Source organism: Aedes aegypti, chromosome 3, assembly GCF_002204515.2.
Source record: "Aedes aegypti strain LVP_AGWG chromosome 3, AaegL5.0 Primary Assembly, whole genome shotgun sequence".
NCBI lineage: Eukaryota > Metazoa > Arthropoda > Insecta > Diptera > Culicidae > Aedes > Aedes aegypti.
In genome coordinates this window covers 245,366,586-245,386,094 of record NC_035109.1, presented here as the reverse complement: position 1 = coordinate 245,386,094, position 19,509 = coordinate 245,366,586, and the positions used below count along the sequence as shown (strand labels likewise).

General features: G+C 36.9%; 1 protein-coding gene across 11 annotated transcripts in view; it reads right to left on the bottom strand.

Moving 5' to 3' along the window:
• The window catches only part of LOC5566589 (probable phospholipid-transporting ATPase IA), a 328,884-nt gene that overhangs the window by 130,252 nt on the left and 179,123 nt on the right, over positions 1-19,509 (bottom strand). The window contains exon 2 of one of the 11 annotated variants that reach the window (XM_021853387.1): positions 1,157-1,694. The exons of the other annotated variants lie outside the window; for them this stretch is intronic. Within the exon in view, the coding sequence (XP_021709079.1) occupies positions 1,157-1,262 (106 nt within the window). The 5' untranslated portion in view covers positions 1,263-1,694. The remainder of the gene's footprint in view (positions 1-1,156; positions 1,695-19,509) is intronic. 11 annotated transcript variants of the gene reach the window in all.

The following is a 19,509-nucleotide window of genomic DNA, read 5'->3' as shown; positions in this document are numbered from 1 at the left end:
AATCGGTCATTTTTCATCGGCACACACTGTAGGTCTCAGCGGAATAGATTTTTTATTTAAAAAAATCATAACTTTCATAAGAAAGAAAATTGCACATTTTCACGGAATTCGGTGACCCACTAGATCGGTTTTTTATGGAATGGCTGTATTATAATTTTTATTGAGGAAAAATGTCTTTGTTTTGCATTTAATTTATGTGATTCTCATCAAATTTTACGATCATCTCGGGAATCCCGGTATTCGCGGTATTTATTTTCCGGGAAACGAAAAATCCCGAAAATACACAAATCCCGGGATTTTTGTCCAGGGATGTCCCGACTCCCGGTATGGGCACTCTAGTTTCATATAACGCGGATTGCTATAACGCCCCCAACCATTTGTCAAATAGGCGATCTGACTGTACCATTTTATCAGTGTTGCCTGCAACACAAATGATTGTGTTTCGTTTTGCCGAACGCAATGTGTAATAAAAAATGCATGCACAAATTTTTGCTCGAAATTTATCTATAATAACGTGCAGAAAATTTGGTATATTGAGTATTTTTGATACTACTTGACCAGTGTTGCCAGCTACGACATAATTTAAACCTTTTATTAAAAACTGAACTACAGTTGTACGAGTGTTTCTTTCTCTTTCTTGAGTATGCTTTGTTTTATTTTGTGTAACAATTCACTTTTTCAGCTATTTGAACGTTGGTCTTAAATACTTCGTGTATTAACAAGCCAATACGTCGATTGGCAGTGTCCATTCTGTAATTATTTCAACGAGATCAGTGGCACTACCACAACTATAGGAACACTCACATCTAATGGATCATTTACCCTATCAGTCTCACTAACAAGAAGTTAGCATTGGAAAAATCGGCTTCAAAGTTTGAATATTATGTTTACAGTGGTGAACTTCAAAAGTTTCAATTAAAAAATTTGGAATTCAAGTCTTTAGCAACTGAGTTTGGCTTCATTAAATAATGAATTACACAACAGTTCGTCACAATTGTAAGTTTCAACTATGTTTTAGAATCATATAAAACTCATGATATGGCAGACATAGGTTTATTTGTTACGTGAGACAGAAAAAGCTTTGAATGTTTTCCCACTTACTTCAAAATCATAAATGAACTTCAGACAAATTATGCAAATGGATCGTTCAACTTACCGCGTCGTCTCGCCTTCACCTTCTTTTTCCAGCAGAACTGCGGAATGTTATGGCTTCTCCGGATTCTGATGGTGATTCCATCAAGGAAGTCCCGCACCTGTTGCATGTTTCGGACGTGATTGCGGCGGGAGACCCTCCACTCTTCAAACAGCGACAGATACACTGACTATTTTGCACCACTGATGGGCACCTTTGGGACTTTCGCAGAATGCGAAGGAAGTGATAAAAACTGGTACAGTGGCGACGAATAGGCTGCCAGGAATCATAAAAATGCCGTTCGTTGGATTCACTTAACGAGATACGATCGATCACACATCTTCAATGATGAGAATGGTGCTTTACACTGCAATGCGTAGACATTGTCACAATTTTGTGGACAAGTATTTTCGAGGACACCGAACAATTTTCATACATTCTTACGTAAGCCATTGTGGTAAAACTTCTTAAAGTGGAACAGAAACATGCAAAACACTAAAGCACTTTCACTTCACGAGCACCATTTACTCCTTTCCTCCAGCTCGTATGCAAATACTCTAACCTGTAACAAAAACATTTAGTTGGTATTATTGATTGGAAACCACCCCCAGAGTGTGTTTTCTTCTTCGTGAATAATTGAGACAGTCACGAGGGTAATGGGCAACTTCCATGGCGTAGTGTGTCACCGTAAGACCTATCAACTGTTGAACGTGAATACGGGACACAATGGCACGGGAAGACTGTGACAGGAAAGTTTTCCAAGGAATGAGCAATAAATTACGGGGAAAACTCGGACACATGTGTGCTTGTAAGTTGTAACGAGGTGCACCAGTGTGCACAGAAGAAAAAATATTTCAAAAGTTTCATCGCGTTGCAATTACTGGTTCAATATGGTAAATCAATAGTCATTGATAGTCCATCAGAAATATTTTAAAAAATTCTACTTTTTTACAATATTCAAAAAGGACTTATTTTAAACAATTTGACAATATTGTCCATATCATTCACACCTCAAAGTGAATTAGTGAACAATTACAGCTTTTAATACCTTCAAACCCTCATTAGCACAAAAACCTATTGGATTATTATCATGTTTACGAAGACTTATGAAAACGTATGATTTAGAAAAGGGAATTGTTTCATACCAATTTGGGTTCAGCAAAGGTACACGTGATGTAGCTTCCCCAATACAACTTCATTAGAAAACAGGATGAAGTTTCTGCTTGCCCTGATGTTTTTAGTGCACATGGTTTTGTTTTGATTGATTGACTTTAAAAATGAGCAATCTAAAAATTCCTGATATGATAATAAATTTCTTGAGCAACTTGTATTCATTCATATAACGGTCTTCAACAAGGTTCTAGCTATTTAATGTATTTAACAGTCCCTTACATGATAAATGGACGATCGCATAAATGTTCAGTTCTTTTTTATTAGGGATGCACTTGGGAATGTAATAAAAATGTTTAGGCAACGGCAAGAGACATGATCAAGTTCATTTTATTTTGATAAGACTGTCGACCCCGTCATATTTTGGACATTATCATCTATCTCTCACACTCGATAGCATTGCACAAATTATAGCAAACAGGCATTGATAAGATCTTGTTCCAAGGGGTAGGGAAAGAGGTCTAGCAAAAAAAATTTTTTTTTTCGGTGATGCTTGATCTAGAGTTTGTATACTTTTGTGTTTCTGATTAACTCCTATATTAATAAAAATGGAATGGTCTGTCGTTTTGTATGAGAGATTGCATGCGATTTTTTAGCAGCCCACTTGATGGCTAAACGAAGTTTGACGGGACCACTAGTATTTAATATTATTTAACAAATGAGAAAACCCAGTTTTAGCTTAAGTATTAAGGGACGATTTCTTCACCTTCGCTTAAGCCGTATACCACGTTTACCCATATGATTAAACTAGGTTTAGGGCCTATGCGGGGGCGAAGAAATTGGCCCTAACTGACAAAAATTTGAAAGATAGGGTAGATGTACCAATTATGGCCATAGTGGTTCCCTATTTCGCCATACGTGATAACTTGAATTTTTTTCAAATTCTGAAAAGTTTTGTGTGTTTTAGGAGTAAGATGAAGAGTGTACCTTGATGTTAAAACAATGAAAAATATTAAAAATGTGAAACCTGTTGAAATTTCACATATGGCCAAATAGGGAACCACTATGGCCATAATTGGTACACTTTCCCTATCATGTTTTCCGTTCAAAACTCATGTTTTGGGCAGTTTTTATTAAATAACTAAGTTAAAACTATTTTTTAATTAATTTGTTGTACCCACAGCTTAAAAAATACAAAATTTGCTGCAAAAGGATTAAGAACTCGAGCAGGAACAAATAACTCCCCAATAACTTATGCATACCATATTTTGGTATCATATCAAACTTAGGTATTGTTCAGATGTCAATACCTCAATTTGGTATCATCATGGTATTGAAAAAAATCATTAAAACAATTACAAATACATCATTGAGGTATTAAACAGCTATTGAGGTCTGCTGGAGGTATTGAACTATTATTGAAAAATTTCACTTTTATATGAAAATCCATCAAGTATTAGTGAGGTATTACAATACCTGATCTAGTTATTAGTCTGGTGTTCGTATAATATGCTTGAGATATTATTTGAGGTAGGGCTCATTCATACCTCATTCAGGTTGTAAGTATTCGAAATTATCTGGTATGGAATACCTTAGTTTGGTATTCAGAAGTTATTTTCTTCTGCTTGGGAATCGGTCATGTTTTCATGAACTATTCACTTCACACTTCACGACACTTCACATCTCTAGGTGCATTCGTGTCTACTTTTGTTGTACGATAAATAATCGCGTGGATGCGAAGTTGTTAACGAAATAATGTATTTATAACGTCAGATAAGCCTTTATCAAGCAACAGTGTAAATACGGAAACTCGTCTCTATTAATCCCATGTAATTTTAAACAAAAAAGGCTCCTCGTTTACAATTCATTTGATTTTCATTTCATCATCATTTCATTTACAATTTGCCTGCTTAATCAGCATTAAGTCTTACTTTTAAGTCTTCGATATTACCTGCAACTGGTAAATATTCGTTACTGAGTCGAACGCGACCTAGAAATCAATAAACAGATTGACGATGAATCCCAAAAATATTGAAACAAAGTAAATGGTTGCAGGCATATAGAGTGATGTTGATACTTAAGTAGTACTTACTATGGAATTGTTTGCAGTTGTTAAAAACTTTTTTAATCTTCGAGCACTTGTGACATATGATAATCATGCCTCCTGTGTAGTTATAATCCTGATGTGGCTGAGAATCTCGAAGAGGATATATTTTACGAGAAGTGCTGAGGGCAATACTTGGTGGCAAACTAGAGCTAAACATCAAGAGTTGTACCAGATGTACAAATAAGCAATTTTTTTTAAGCAAAATGAATACGGCAGACTTTGGTGGGCTGGTTCTTAGTGTGAAAGTCAAAAAAAAAGCTGGTCATTAATAATGTTCAGCATTGAATGTTTCACAGTCATCGAACGTAACAATTATATATTGAAATTTATTTCTTAGATTTCATTCTATTGAACTAAGCTTACTGGTTTGACAATCCGAGTGAAACTGAAGTTCAGCGTCGCTTTTGTTGTTTAGTAGGGTAGAAGCACCGGTTTTGGCCATACGCCAGTTGTAGCCATTTTGGACTATCCATCGTTTTACATAGCCAATCAGCATGAAAACTTTTGTGTTCAGTAGATCACATTCACATGATAGGAAGACCAATCGTTTTCGGCCCGCGAAACGCGAGTGCGAAAAGAGATTCGCGTTAGTAGTGTGTGGTCTTCCGATTCCATGGCATGCTCCTGCAGGGCGAGCGACGAAATCAAGACCAATTCTCGATTACTTTTTCAAATCGACGTAAGTAACTTCCATACGGTTTTGAGAAAATTAATTCAGAAGAATCACAACATGTCTTCTAAAACTGTTTTAAAATAAATCACCCTTTTAACATTTTTTCGCCGTGTACATCGCTTAAATTTTGCATACAATCAGCTCGCGTTCAAAAACTAGGTAGTTTCAATTATTACCCACAAAAATAATTATAACAAAATGATAAGCCGTTTCATTCAGTTACTTTCGTCGTTTTTCTACCAGTGTAAAATCGGCTCAAGTAGTGTTTTGTTTTGATTCGTGGTTAAGTCACTTTGTCTCTCCATACAACGGAGCGGCGAAAGTAGTGGTTGGGTTGCGAAAGTTGAAAATCTTACTTTCGTCGTTTTGTAATTCCGAAATTAAACGTTCTAAAAGTGAAAAATCTAGTTGGGAGAGAGCGGGACTTGTGGAATTTCGTCTGCGAAACACGTAGGATCGATAAAGAAAGTTTGTTCACTTTTCTGACTTGAGACTATTTGAATAAGTTTTCGAGAATTGTTTTCAGTGCGCGTGGCGCAAGTGCGTAAAAAGATTCGCGTTTCTCAGTTAGTATGTATGCTTCAAATAAAGCTGAAAATTGTGGCTGCTCAATCAAGGATGAAGGATCAATTGGTGAGCTCGATTCATGCTTTTTTTGATTCTATAAAATATGTATGAGCGCACGTTTAATCGTTACAACGGTGGGACATAAATATGATTATTCAACAAACTATGAATGGGTCGTCACTGTAAGTGTCGGCATAAACTCTAATTCATATTTTTATATATAAAATCCTTGCCTTTTACCTTTATTTTTATAAAAAAAAAAGCTTTGAATGGTTCGGTCTGTTTGTCTTTGCTAGAAGTATAGACTTACAAAACGTTAATTTTATTCAAAACACTTTGAATGGTTCGCCACTGTAAGTGTCGGCATAAGAATATTATGTGATGGTCCAGCCAATCGATTTTTTTTTTCAATTTGAGTAAAATATTGTTACACATGCTTTTGTCCTAACAGCTGTAGGAATGTTGCTTTTAGCTATTTGTTCAACAAACTTTGAATGGTTCGTCACTTCAAGTAACGACATTATTTACTCCTATTTGGAAATTTTCCATGTCAATTGAATATATTATATTCCTAAGCATGTTAACAAATAATCGTTTATCATGGTCTAATCGCTTATCAAAGTGAATCCTGTGACCCAACGATCCTCCCCATTAACAACCATCCCTCCCAGTAACCTTTGTGGAGATGCAGAGGAAAACACGGTTTCCAAATAGCAAAGGTTACACACTAGCATTCCTTCCCTCAATCCCACCTGACTGCAAGGACGTGGCCGGCGCCGTTATTGACCATACATGTATAAATAGAGGCACTGAATTATGCACACTGAAGAAGATTATGGCCAATCCCAGCCGAACTTCTAGTTGATTCTTTGTGCATCTTCACTGACTTTGGTCAATCACGGAATAGCAACCAGTGATATGTGTAGTCAGTCTAAGCTAAGCTAAGCAGTAGATCACATTCACATGATAGAGCTACATTCATTTACTCGTCCAATTTGATTAAAAACATAAGAAAAACAATTAATTTTCCTTATAATTTTAACTCCCATACACCTAATCTAGCCAGGGCACTCCTAATTTGGCCACTCTCATGAGAAATCAATGCGATTGGCCAATTTAGGAACCGAAGTTAAATCTCTGGCCGAAACTGGTTCCGTTGGCCTATATTGACCAACGGGATTTTCAAAGCGAAGAAATGGTTGTCAGTTTTGATATTTTACGTACATTATATGGATTGAAAGCTTGCATTTGACATATTTGTAGTATAAATACGGCTTCGCATTCAATTTTTATTGACATTTTCTCTTAGGCTGGCCAAAACCGGTGCTTTTACCCTATAAGCATGTCTTGATTTAGCGAAAATAGTGCTGTGATAGTCAAATCTTCAACTCTATTCACACCACCACGAGTGGTAGACCGACATTAGGACTAACTTAACGCAATTGCGGTAGTTTAATATAATTTTTAGATATTTCTTACAACGTACATACATAATGTTGCCTTCCATACTACTTCGCTTCCCCTTCGGTAACCCCGTTTGTCTCAAGGTTTGTCCCTGAGGAGGGGAGACAGCTGTCAGTGGTTGGCATGTTTTCCTGCCTTCTTTGACTTTTTTCTTTAATCCTTCGGTTGTGCACAACGGTCAGATGAAATAAATTTGGTGACAATCTTAGCACTCGCTATGAAAAAGGATATTAATATGAAACATTTAATAGCAGTTTGACAACACACAACTATATTTAGGTATTTAACTTATTAAAATGTGAAATCATCGAAAAACTTGTTGGTTTTTTTTTTTAATTACGGTTACTTGAATTATGACGGATTTTCATGTTCTGCCCTCCGAATGTACGGTTTTCCAGTGACAGTTGGTGAAAGGTTCCCTTGACTTTTGGAAGCTCGCAATCTAAGCCAGCTGTCTCCTCTCTCTCAGGTTTGTCCTAATCCTCTATAGAACGTCAAACAATCATATTCTAGATGAGGAGCATTTTATATTTATTCGTTTGTTTGGCTACATACGCTCAATGATAACGAATCACGCACGCTGAGATTGAAAAATCAGGATTCAAATGGATTCTGATCATTGAGATGAATTCAAAGCATGCTTGTTTAAATCTTGGAGCAGAAAGATGACCTTAGAAGACTGGTTTTTGTAGGGTTTTTTTTAATGCTATTGCTAAATTTTAATAAGGATTATATTGAAGTTTTAAGTCAAAAACTTCAAATCAAGATTTCTTGAGATTCCTCCTAGCGTTCTTTTTTAATTGGCCCAGAGATGCAGAATGATCTCAGGAATCAAGCCCTGAGCTAAGTTTGATGGATTTTTTTTCAATAATAAGGGTCTGTCGAGGTACCGTGATATACTTATTGTTTTTCAAACTTATTGTTTTTGACGGTTCAAAAAAAATTTTTTTTTTGGATAATTCACGAAACTAATTGAAATGGCCTATTTTATGGCTTTGGAAAATTTGATCGAATGACGTTTGGTCGAATGGACATTTTGACGAAAATCTTTAAAACCTTTCGTTTGATGACATTTGGTCGAATGACCTTTGGCGAACGGAGATTTAGTCGAAAGCTAATTTTGAAATAGTTTATTGAAAGATCATTTCATGCAATTTTAACACAATGGAATGCATGGTTTGAACAATAGGCGGTAAACGTGCCTCTGAAATTATGCAAATATCTAGGATTTGGGTGGTTTGCTTTGGTTAATTTGTTCTTTTTTCGAATTTTTATCATTCTTTGAATAAGTGCTCAACAAGTTATCTCATTACTCAACGAGTGAACATAATGATTTGTTCATTGTTCAATTTATTATTCTCTCAAAATGCTATCGTTCTTCGTAATGAACTGCTGATCTTGATCTGATGGAAATGTTCGAAGAGAATTCTCGATATATTTTATTTTCCGTTATGGAACTTACAGACATTGATACGTAACGCGGGAATCATACACGGAGAACAAAAAATAGTTATAAGTAAACCTCATAGTTGCCAAAAACAAACGTCAAAATTCAACCATATTTAAATTTTAGTTGATTCAAAGTAAATTTATATACCATATTATGCAATATTTACTCAACAGTTTGTTCTGCTTTATCAACATATCCTAATAGATTCGTTGCTGCTTCATCGACTTAAAAAACTGTTGCAAAAATCATAACAAAGTGAGCATCGGCAAACCTAGGGTTTGTTCCGTGAGAGCTGGTTATTTTATCACCTACACTATTTTTCGCAGGGTAAAAGTAAGTAGATTTGTGAGTATGACAAAGTCAGAAAATGTGAAGGTTTTCGGATTTTTGAAATTATTAATATTATAATTGAGATAAGTGCAAGTGCAAGCTGACACAATAAATTAAGCAAATTTAATATAACGGTAAACTGGATGTTGCAGTAAGTTGACTGCGCTTCGAATCAACTATGTTTATGAAAGTAAAAGTATCTAACAGGATAGTAATATAAACAAGAATAAATTCTTCTCCGTGTACCTAAAACGCTATGAAAAATCTCGCGAATCTTAAGTGTCGGCAACAGAATACGCTACTCTACTTATGGTCAATTCGGTTATTGAGCAAATATATGGCTTTGCTGACGGTGTTAATGACTTGAGGGGAATAACAGAGTTTGTGTGGAAGCTTTGGCTGGTTACGATTAGAGCACCGAGAAATAGTTTGACTTAAGGTGAAGATGCATCGGAGCCAAACCTCAAATTTTCAAGAGCACGGATCTGAAGAACCAAACATCCGTTTAAGTTGAAAACTAAATCGATTGGTCACTCGCTGGTGGTGACCAATCGATTAAGTTTTCAGCTCAAACGGGTGTTCGGTTCTCCAGATCCGTGCTCTTGAAAATTTGAGGTTTGGCTTCGATTCATCTTCACCTTAAAATAGCTATACATGAAAATTGTGCTTATTCTGCTAATCGCTTGAGATAAGAAGAATTAAATGGGGTGAAATACTCGGCTTACTTCCATTTGGGCTACTGCTACTCTTGACGATAATCGGACTAAGCGCAAAACCATGTTTCCATACTTTTAAGATTCGACGAAATGTTGGCTCGACCAAATGTCATAAGCTTTCTTGTGAAACAAAACGTTTTCGACGAAATGTCTGTTCGACCAAACGTACTTTCAACTAAATATCATTCAACCAAATGTCTTTCGACCTGATGTCATAGATTCCTATTCCACTGTTTAATTGATGCATTAAATTTAAAATAACTTCAAATAGCTATTTCTAGAGAGGTGATAAATATTATCATAATGATTAAGAATAATTTCAAGATTCTTATTTTATCAGCAAAGAGTATTTACTTTGTCAAAAAAATAACAAAATTTTGAAAATCGACCAAAAGTTGCTCCCAGAAAAACTTTTTAATTAAAAATTGCTCCATCATGAAACTTTGTCTAAATACATCTGTTTACTATCAAAACTCAATGGGGGGATCTAAAAAAATATTTGAAATGGGAATTTTGTGTGATTTGAATTTATTAGGTTTTATTTTTGAATTTCCATGATAAAACATAAAATGTTTTTTAGTGATTTTTTTTGTTGTAGCCCAAACGGTTCATTACATTCATGCTCTATAAAACATTTTCACTAAAATAAACAGTTTTGAAACTAGAATTTTCCAAATGAATTCCATGAAAAAATTCGTAGGCCATTTCCAAAAGTTATTCTACCATACTAAAAACATGTGCAAAATTTACTGCAAATCGAAGATGGTTGAATTCTGTGACTGATCGATAGTACCTACTTCCAGCACAGCCTCCCGTATCGGTACACCTGGAGATCACCCCAACAGACTGAATCGCAAATCGACCACGTTTTGATTGATGGAAGACACTTCTCGGACATTATCGACGTCAGAACCTATCGCGGCGCAAACATCGATTCGGACTACTACCTAGTGACGGTTAAAGTGCGCCAACGACTCTCCGTTGTGAACAACATTCGGTATCGACGCCCGCCACGGTACAATCTGGAACGACTTAAGCTACCCGAAGTCACAACTGATTACACGCAAAGCCTTGAAGCAGCGTTGCCGGAAGAGGGAGAGCTCACCGAAGTCCCTCTTGAGGACTGCTAGAGTAGTCTCATAGCAGTCATTAACAACGCAGCGCAAGGTGCCATTGGGTTCGTGGAAGGAAATCGACGGAACGGTTGGTTCAACGAGGAGTGTCAGACGGTTTTGGACGAGAAAAATGCAGCGCGGGCGATGATGCTGCAGCAAGGCACCCGTAAAAACGTGGAACGATACAAACAGAAGCGAAGATAGCAAACCCATCTATTCCGGGATAAAAAGCGCCGCCTGGAAGAGTTGGAATGCGAAGAGATGGAGCAGCTGCATCGTTCTCAAGAAACACGTAAGTTCTACAAGAAACTCAATGCATCCCGCAAAGGCTTTGTGCCGCGAGCCTAACTGTGCCGGGATAAGGATGGAGGTATCTTGACGGACGAACGTGAGGTGATTGAAAGGTGGAAGCAGCACTACGGTGAACACCTAAACGGCGCAGAGGAGGAAGATCAAGACAGCCGGAGAAATTGCTTCATCAGTACGGCGGATGAGGGAGACGTGCCAACTCCCACAATAGGTGAAGTTAAGGATGCTATCAAACAGAAGAACAACAAAGTAGCTGGAAAGGATGGTATTGGAGCGGAACTTATTAAAATGGCCCCGGACAGGTTGGCAACTTGTCTGCACCGATTGATAGCCAGGATCTGGGATACAGAACAGCTACCGGAGGAGTGGAAGGAGGGAATAATATACCCAATACACAAAAAGGGTGACAAGTTAGAATATGAGAACTATCGAGCGGTCACCGTTCGTAACGCAGCATATAAAGTGCTATCCCAGATTATCTTCCGCCGTCTATCGCCACTGGCAAGCAGATTTGTGGGAAGTTATCAAGCCGGTTTTGTGGACGGGCGATCGACGACAGACCAAATCTTTATGTTGCGGCAGATCCTCCAAAAGTGTCGCGAATATCAAGTCCCTACGCACCACCTATTCATTGATTTAATGGCGGCCTATGATACCATCGACCGCGAAGAGCTATGGAAGATTATGGACGAGAATGGTTTTCCCGGGAAACTGACTAGACTGATCAAAGCAACGATGGATAGTGTACAGTGCTGTGTGAAGATATCGGGTGCATTATCGGACCCGTTTGAAACACGCAAAGGGCTTCAACAAGGCGATGGTCTTTTCTGCCTCCTGTTCAATATTGCCCTAGAAGGTGTTATTAAACGGGTGGGCTTTAACACGGGGCACGATCTTCAATAAATCCAGCCAGTTGGATTGATACGTCGAAGACGAAATATCTGCTGCCTGGAGGAACTGAGCGCGATAGAGTTCGTATTGGCAGACCCGTGATAATCGACGGGGATGAGTTCGTGGTGGTGGACGTATTTGTCTACCTCGGATCATTGATAACGTCGGATAATAACTGCAGCAGAGAAATTCGAAGACGTATCATTGCCGGAAGTCGTACTTACTATGGACTCCACAAGACCTTGCGGTCTGGTAAACTTCATTTCCGTACTAAGTGTACCATGTACAAGACGCTGATAAGACCGGTAGTCCTCTACGAGCATGAGACGTGGACAATGCTCGAAGAGGACCTGCAAGCGTTAGGAATTTTTTAAACGACGTGTGCTTAGGACGATCTTCGGTGGAGTATGTGAGAACGGCGTATGGAGGCGAAGAATGAACCACGAGCTTGCGCAACTTTACGGTGAACCCAGTATCCAGATAGTCGCCAAAGCTGGAAGGGTACAATGGGCGGGACACGTTATGAGAATGCCGGACAACAATCCCGCAAAAATGGTGTTCACCTCAAATCCGGCCGGTACAAGACGAAGGGGAGCGCAACGAGCTAGGTGGTTTGACCAAGTGGAGCAGGATCTTGGAAGTGTGGGGCGATCGAGAAATTGGAGGTTAGCAGCCATGGACCGAGTTAATTAGCGTAACATTGTGGCGCAGGTCTTGTCTTGAAAGACGTAGAGCCAGCAAAAGTAAGTAAGACTGATCGATTTGACGACACAACAAAAATAAAAATCCTATGATTGATAATTTGACATGGAATCAATCCTTCAAGTGTAATAATATAACAATCCTTCAAGTAAACAACATAACGCTTATTTCTTTCGGGCTTTCCTTAGCCGAGTAGTTAGAGTCCGCGGCTACTAAGCAAAGGCATGTTGAAGGTGTCTGTGTTTGATTCATGGTCAGTCCAGGATCATTTCGTAATGGAAATTTCCTTGTTTTCCCTGGGCATAGAGTATCATCGTACCTGCCACACGATATACGAATGCGAAAATAGCAAAATTGGCAAAGAAAGTTTTCAGTTAATAACTGTGGAAGTGCTCATAAGAACACTAAGCTGAGGTTCTGAGCAGGCTCTGACCCAGTGAAGACGTAATGCCAAAAAGAAGAAGAAGATGAAGATGAGTAGTAGAAAGTATGCGTGACGTAAAAGTATCGTTCTATTGGGTTTTAGTCAGCGAACTTTGTTTGTGACAATCCATTTTAAAACAGTTACTAAACTAAAAATAGGTAAATATTTTGACACAAGTTCGTTCAGCAACATCGTAGGTTCAGTGTGTGGCACTAATTTATTTTCAACTATTCTACTTTTTCTGGAAATATTGATTATTCCACGAAGGTCGAACTTTTGCCGCACCTTACTCTGTATTACTCATTCTTTCACAGGTTTTTTTTATATTAAAGATTCAACTAATAAGGTGAAATAAAATTAAGAACTGTGACTGACTTAATTTGTAAAATTCAAACAACGATGACTTTAAAACCAATGCATATATACACTTCATGTTTGTTCCATTCAATAAGTAATAGTCTCAATGTCAAGCGTGTAAATAAAGCTTTTTTTAGCTTTGACAAATGATCATTAGAGTGGTTCAAAAAATCGTTTTTGCTCCACACCGCTCATTCGATTCTAGATCAAATTCTGAGTGTCCTCCCAAAATTTGAGCTCATTGATCATATAGAGCATTGAAAAATATTTCGCCAAATTGTTTAAGCACCCACGTAAAGCAAAAGAAAACATTGAGCAATTGTAAAAAATATTGTTAATTTTATTTTAAACTCATAATTTGATATGATGTTAATTAACAGATAGCGTTACAGATTTGGTCTTTTCACATTTTGGAGTCCTAGCAGGCGTGGAGAAAAAGGTTCCTTAGGCAATTGCTAAGCTTTTAGAACTCTCAATGAAAAATGTGACACAAATCATACAGAACCACAAGAGCGATAATTCAAAAACTCGAAACACATAAAAGAAAAAAAGACTCAAAGTAACATAAAGACCATTTATTCAAAGGTACATCGTGTTATTTTTGGACAGATTTCGGGATTTGACTTTCTGTGGAAAAAACTTTGATATTTTTGATTTGTAAATGAATACAGTTACTGCTAATAGCGTGAATGTCTCTATTATTCCACATTTTTTGGCACATTAACATGGATTACGGAAAGGGAAAGCTGGTGAAAGTTTGACAGGTTTTTTGTTCTTGTTTCAAATTGAATTGTAATCATGTAGAGGATCTTATGGCGGAGTTTGGTACGATTTTTAGTGAAAAATGGAATAGTAAGTGCAAACAACTTTATTTTATGTTACAATCATTTTGAAGCATATACTCAAATTTCAATAACATTTGTAGAGAGGAAATAAAGCTAAGAAAAAATAATAAAGGACTTTGAATTTGCCAAGTTTAGGTCGTCACAGTACTTATATTTAGCCTGCACATTGCCCAATAGCACATGGAATCTTGCGCCAAATGCTGTTTGCAATATCCAAAGAAATTTTTACCGTGCCTATTTCACCAACATACCTATCTAAAGTAATACAACTTTACTCCGCTGGTGAAGGTGTCCCTCCACTCTCAAGATGGCATGCGCGCCGCAACCACCGTGACCGCGAATTGTTCGGACTTGTTTCCTACTGTGGTGGCCGTCGATGCCTCTAAACTGCATCGTTGCAAATGCACATTATTTCTACCGATTTGCTATTGAACTTGGATGTGCTGCCATTCGGCGGTCAGCGCGAATCGTTTCTAGCATTTGCACACGTGTTTACGGGTGCACAAATGGGATTCTCATTTACACATCGCAAGTTGTTGAACATCTGGTTGCATCGCCGGTAGAATTACACGCTGGTTTACGAGTGGTTGAGGAATGTGTGTTCGTATGTATGCAGATTCTTTGTTTGCGAGCGTAAAATATAATATACAACTTATTTAACTATTGAATTTATTGATTATTAACTCTTTATATTTGAATGCCAAACAGCCGTAACTGTTCTCCTTTCTGGTATCGGAGGCAATATAACAAAACTTTTCTGAACATCAAATCACAGTAGCCTCTATCCCAGGCTCTTTGATTCACGCGAGGAAACAAAGGGTGCCGCCAATTGTATGTAATCTGTTGTTCCGAATTTGGAGGATTTAAGCAGGGAATCTTGAACTCCATTAGAAGAATCAAGGTTTCCTTCCAAATCGCAAAGAAGGGGGAGGGGAGTTTAAGATTTCTTACGCGTCGTGCAAATTATTTTTAATTTCCATACAAAATTCTTACCATGGGAGGAGGGGGGGTTAAAAAACCGCAAAAATTGTCTTACGTAATTAATGAACCGCCCCTAAATTGTTGCAGCTTGAATGCATCGCATTCAATAGTATGGAACTAGACACTCATTTTTTTGCGATGCAAACTTCCCGTCGTCAAACAGTGGAAGAATTACGTAATTTGCCGCTGGCGGTACGAACAATGGGATAGTATGCGTGTAGGTGTGGGTATTTCATCAGTTCATTACGGGTGCTATGCTGGCTCACTGACTGACTGACGCGAACTAAGTGCACCTTCCGTCACTATCATGGTCGAACACAGCCCATCAACGGAGCTTAATTAAAAAGCAGCGTTTGAGGAAAGAGTAATATCATCAACGTATATCATAAAAGCGCGCCATGACTGCAGATGTGCTGATTAGAAACTGTGTCGTTCACTCCGAGTCAGATGGAGATTTTTATGGCAATGATGCGAATGACTCATTTTTGAAAAGATTTTCCGGTAGAATGAGATAAATGCTGATGATAGGGTGAAGCGTTTGTGGTATAGATTCCTATGCACTTTTATTTCACCCTATGCACATTTTATTTTTAGTATAAAATTAAAAAGCAATTTGTTTTTTTTTTGCATTCTTGTTATATGCAAACGATGCATAGGGTCTTTTGATTACATTTGCAAACTCAGTTGTTTTCCTTTTGTTTGTTAGTTATCAGCTAATTTAAAAAAACTATGGAATCATATTCTAGTGTCAAAAATTCGATCATTATCGAATTTGGCTGTGCCTCTGATGCTTTTCGACTAGAATAAGTAATATGGTGGTTCAAAAAATCGTTTTTACTCCACATTGCACATTCTATTCCAGATCAAATTTTGAGTTTTCTCCAAAAAATTGAGCTCATTTGATGAAAACTACGATAGCACAAGCCCTTCAATATTTGTAGGATGATATGCTAGTATCCATCGTATTAAGCATTGATCAGTGAGAACTGCAATTTTCTCAGTATTGCAGTGAATGATGCTGATACAAATCGATGCCAAACATTTTTTTCTCAAAAAGGCTTTAACATTGTGCTATAACAATTCCATAAATCTTGATCTCTTTTTGAAAACAATGCAAAGAAAATGCAACTTTCCGTATTCTCAATCCGTCGTATCGTTTTCGTTTCTGTGAAATTGTTAGGTGCTGGAACATTTTTGAGCACGGTATTAGATACACCAACCCCAAATCTACTAGAAACACGTAATTGATCCTTGAGATACGCAAAAATGTTATTTTGTTACGATGTGAAATCAGAATTTATGGTGGCTTGTTGCTTGCATGTAAAGTTTTGAGGACACACGTGAAGAAAAAATGTCAAAATGTACAATTATTTTACAATAGTTTTAAAACTGAGTTTTTTTTTTCTTCCTAATTATTTTTCTCCAAATCTTGTGAAAGTACTTATGTCGATTTAAAAAAAAGTGTTCGAGATATGACTCAATTTTGGTATTTTGTCAAGAACTGTTTGCTTATCTATAGAAGAATTCTTTTTCTCACAATTCATGATAGACAGACATCATCTTCGATAAACATTACTCGTCACTTGAGCATCCAAGTATTAATGAAGCACGGCATCCATTTCGCGAAACGAAAAAAAAGTGCTTTACACAGCCCACTGCGTAAAATGTGAGGTGCAAACCATCAGACTTGCGACCACGGTACTTCCTTGACCGTTATTATCAGAATAAAATCTCCATCAAATCTGTGCTCACCAGTCGTTTTCTATAGTTAAGCTGCATGTCTTGGCAAAATTTTAAAAAATCGTAGGGTCCGTTTTGATGTTACGCCCTTTTGATAGTATAAGTTTACAATTTCAAAGGAAATATTTGATATTTTAACGGATTTTTATTGATCGTGATTATCAAAAGAAATAAACCATCCAAATTTGGTTCAAAGTAGGTGGTTTTAGTTATTTGTAACCTCTGGGCGGAGTTTTGAATGAGATGATCGTCGAAATTTTGAGTTACGCCCTTTTTGAAGCGTAACGATTAAAATCACTAATTTTAAATAGATTAATTAGGCATTCTAATACTGGTAATAATGTTCAAATGTTTGAATTTGAAATTGAACTTCCATGCTGTCAAAGTCTTTCACAATTGAATGATTTTTCATAGGCTCAAGCGATATAAGGCATTACGGAGCCAATTTTGTAATGTTATTATTAGTCATAAAATATTGTTATAATCCAACTAGCTGCCCCTTGGCTGCTCTGGCCAACTTTGTACTACCCCAGAGCTAAAAACTTCAATTGCTAAATAATGCACTATTGGCCAAACTGTGGCACTCTAGACCACTATCAATACTTTTGTGACCATTTGTAGCTGAGAGAGAGGAGACAGCTCACTGACAACTGACTTGTTTTCTTGGCTTTTGATTTCTTCTTCAAATGTTTGGGTTGTGCACAATGGTTTGGAGAGCACAAACTGGGTCTAAACTATTTTCACATCCCATTTGTTCTCAAAAAGATCACAAAATTAAAAAATTTCAATAGAAATTTGAGTCCAATCGACAATAATTAAATAACACTGCGGAACACGTTTTTGTCTCTAGCACCAAAATACCGCTATACACTTAATTAAGGGTTGCTGAATCCATTGCCGTTTTCAGAAATATCATAGCACGTCCAGTTTTTGAGATATTGACTGTTGAAAATGCAAAAAATGACTATTTCAGCCAACTTGCATGCAAGTTTCCCAGCTTGTAAGGTAATATATTGGCTTAATTTGCCACTGAATTCAAACTTTATGTGTATAACAATACTTATCATTAAAGTTTGTATTATTTTCGATACGAAAAAGTTATTTTTTGATGGTTTAGAGAATTGTTGTATTTTGCCTTACAGAAAAAACGAACAATTTTGTATGGAGACTGCAAGCATGTTGAAAAAATCGGTTTAATCGAAATTTAATCGCGCAATTTCAATCAAATTATGTCTGAAACGAAAGTTCAAGTTCTATTTTGCATGTTTGGTGGATTCGATTACAAAAAAATATGATAAATAGTACTTTAAATTTCATGTAAACATTAATAAAAGCAGTGTTTTGTACAACTTTGGCGACCTGTAGCTAAAAATTGCGACGTGCTGGAACATTTCTGAGAACGGCATCAGATTCAGCAGCCCCAAATCTACTAGAGACACATAATTTGGTTCTTGAGACACGCAAACATGTCATTTTTGTTACGCTGTGTAATCAACGATTTTATTTGCGAGAGCACAGGAAAACAGCTTAAATTTTCAATCATATCCAGTTTTAGTATGGTCAAATTTTGACGGTTTTTTACGCTCTGCCCTTCGAATGTGCGGTTTTCCAGTGACAGTTGGTGACAGGTTCCCTTGACTTTTGGGAGCTCGCAATCTAAGCCAGCTGTCTCCTCTTTCTCAGATTTGTAGCATACATTACAACATTTAGATTTTTCACAAATCTATAAATACCCGGTCTTTTCGATCTCATAAACACGTAAGAGTCCTGGATCCTGGAATACTCAGTTAATAACTTTGGGAGTGCTAATATGAACATAGAGCCGAAAAGCAGTTGAAACGTCATGCCAGAAAAGTAGAAGATGATATCAATTGAAACACTATCACAGCATAAAGTTCAAGTTCATTCCAAAGGTGCGGAGGGAGTTAAAGGAAGCGTCCCACAGTGGGACGGAATCAAAAAAAGTGGGACATGTGGGTTTGAGCCAAAACTATCGGTTTTAGCGTTTTGGTGTCTTCTGCAATGTTTCTTCTTTTTAAAAGTACTTTATTATAGAAATAAAAAAAAATCGTTTTCAATTGTATACACTGAGAAAAAAAATAACTTTTTTATTTTTTCTCAAAATTGAAAACTACCTAAGGAAGTATTGTAGGTAACGTCATTTGAAGAAACTTTGTCGAAGACGAAAAAATTCTAGCTCTCATACTTACTAAGTTATATGGTAAAAATGATGTTAACCCCCTTAAAAATGATTTTTTTACAATATCTTTTTTATATGATTTTTTTAATTTTTACAATGTTCTACAATGTTGTAGATACTCCAAAAATACACATTTTTGCTGAAGAGACTAAAGCGCTATCTCTTATTTTGAAAGAGCTATGAACTATTTCTTCTTTTTTATACGTCACCTTTAAGGGTTAACAGCTTGCAAAGTTGCAGGTGGTAGCAGTTAATTTTGACGTTATACTGTTCAGTAACTTACACACTTTCAAAACATATATGAACCAGAGCGGGATCCAATGGAATCAATAATGTTTTTTAAGTTTAACGATCTTGATGTTATAACATAATATTGCAGTTTTCAACAATTATGAT